General features: G+C 38.5%; 1 protein-coding gene across 1 annotated transcript in view; it reads left to right on the top strand.

Annotated features, from left to right (window-relative positions):
- The first annotated feature begins 1,071 nt into the window (after nt 1-1,071).
- The window catches only part of cltca (clathrin, heavy chain a (Hc)), a 31,430-nt gene continuing 30,829 nt past the window's right edge, over nt 1,072-1,672 (top strand). The window contains exon 1 of the mRNA XM_071205540.1: nt 1,072-1,369. Within this exon, the coding sequence (XP_071061641.1) occupies nt 1,328-1,369 (42 nt within the window). The 5' untranslated portion in view covers nt 1,072-1,327. The remainder of the gene's footprint in view (nt 1,370-1,672) is intronic.

The following is a 1,672-nucleotide window of genomic DNA, read 5'->3' as shown; positions in this document are numbered from 1 at the left end:
AGACAAAACACAACACGCACAGATCGTGACAATTAACAAAGCACTTATATACTAATAAAGGACTTGCTTATCTAAAGCCAGTTGAGTAGCACTTGAATTGTTTTTGCTCTATGAAACCTGTACATTATCAATAATGTTATATTAATGTTAATTATTGATGATTGATGAAAGGTTACTTAAACATTTTTTCTTAATGTTCTACAATTGTTGGGGCCCCTGTCAGTCACGGGCCCTTAGAATCGTCCTAACTTTTCACCCCCTTACGGCGCCCCTGGGTCGAACGCACTTATTGTAAGTCGCTTTGGATAAAAGCGTCAGCTAAATGCAATGTAATGTAATGTAATATTTGATTAATGAAAATGTAATAATGTTAAACAGAGTAGAACAACTATGCCCGTAAGAACCTGTCTGTGCATCTTGTGTCATGAAAACAGTTATAACATAAATGCTGCAGTATATGTCATGGTAGATTACAAAACAAATTCTGCCAGCACAAGTTTATGTACGTATAAAGGGTTTGTCAGCAATGTGTTTCCTCATCATAAGAGTAGGTTTAAGATCACTCTGTTGATGTTAATTGTGGTTATTTTCATGTGATGTCTAACAGAAGGCAAGTAAGGGTTATTTATGATCATATGATAGTACAGATATGGAGCACACTGACTGGAAACACATACATCCTTATTTAAATTCAATTAATGTTGCATATCAATCAGTTTATTGACTACAATATAAACTTGAACATCTTGCTTGAGGTGAGAGTGTTCTGATTGGCTGAGAGGAACAAGTGTTCAACACGTAGGACTGACGTTAATTTACAAAGACGAATGATGTGGCAAAAATCAAAGGGCGAATAGAAAGAAGTAGTTCCACTTTAAGATGTATTTTTATTTATTGTATGTCTAAGTCAGGTGCCGCTGTTTTATGTCCCAACTATAATAACAAATGATCGATAAATATGATTGAATGTATCAAAGAAATAGTCATTATAAACGCCATGGTGCACTTTAAAAAAAGTGTAGCTCCATATTCATCCGCCTCATTGAGTGGACTTCCATTTCCGGGATGTTTTCTCTGCAGACCAACCTCCACCGCCATTGCAGGTCCAAGGAGTCGGTGTAGCGGCAGTCAGTTGTTAGCCAGGGGAAGCCCGCAAGTAAACAGTTTAGGGACGAATAAAGAAAGTAGCACCACACCGACAGCACGTTTGACACCAGGTTTAGATTTTTTTTCGTTTGGACTTTGGCTATCCGGCTAGGATCAGAGAGAAGACGCCGTAGTTTGTTAGCATTAGTAGAAACCGGAGGAGAGTGAGAGAGGAATCGCCATGGCTCAGATACTGCCTATTCGCTTTCAGGAGCACCTGCAGGTATGTGTGTGAATGAAAGGTTAAATTATAAGATACAGTTTGTCTTTCAGCCTTAATCACCGGGAGATACTTAGCGGCTCCAGAGACTTCCAAAACACAAGTTAAGCAAAGCTAACAAGCTGATTTAGCTAATGCGAGCTATGCTAACTAGCTTGGCAGGGTGGATGACGTTTATCTTAGTTAGCATCTAGCCTTCTTGCTAACAGTTTGACGAGCCACCTTAATTCGGTATATAAACTATGAACGTATGTAATACACATACAGATTGTACATGCACAATGTACAACAAAGTCGTTATTAGAC

The sequence above is a fragment of the Pseudochaenichthys georgianus genome, chromosome 14, assembly GCF_902827115.2.
Source record: "Pseudochaenichthys georgianus chromosome 14, fPseGeo1.2, whole genome shotgun sequence".
NCBI classification, from domain to species: domain Eukaryota; kingdom Metazoa; phylum Chordata; class Actinopteri; order Perciformes; family Channichthyidae; genus Pseudochaenichthys; species Pseudochaenichthys georgianus.
Note: the sequence above shows the minus strand (reverse complement) of the source record. Positions and strands in the feature narration are given on the sequence as shown.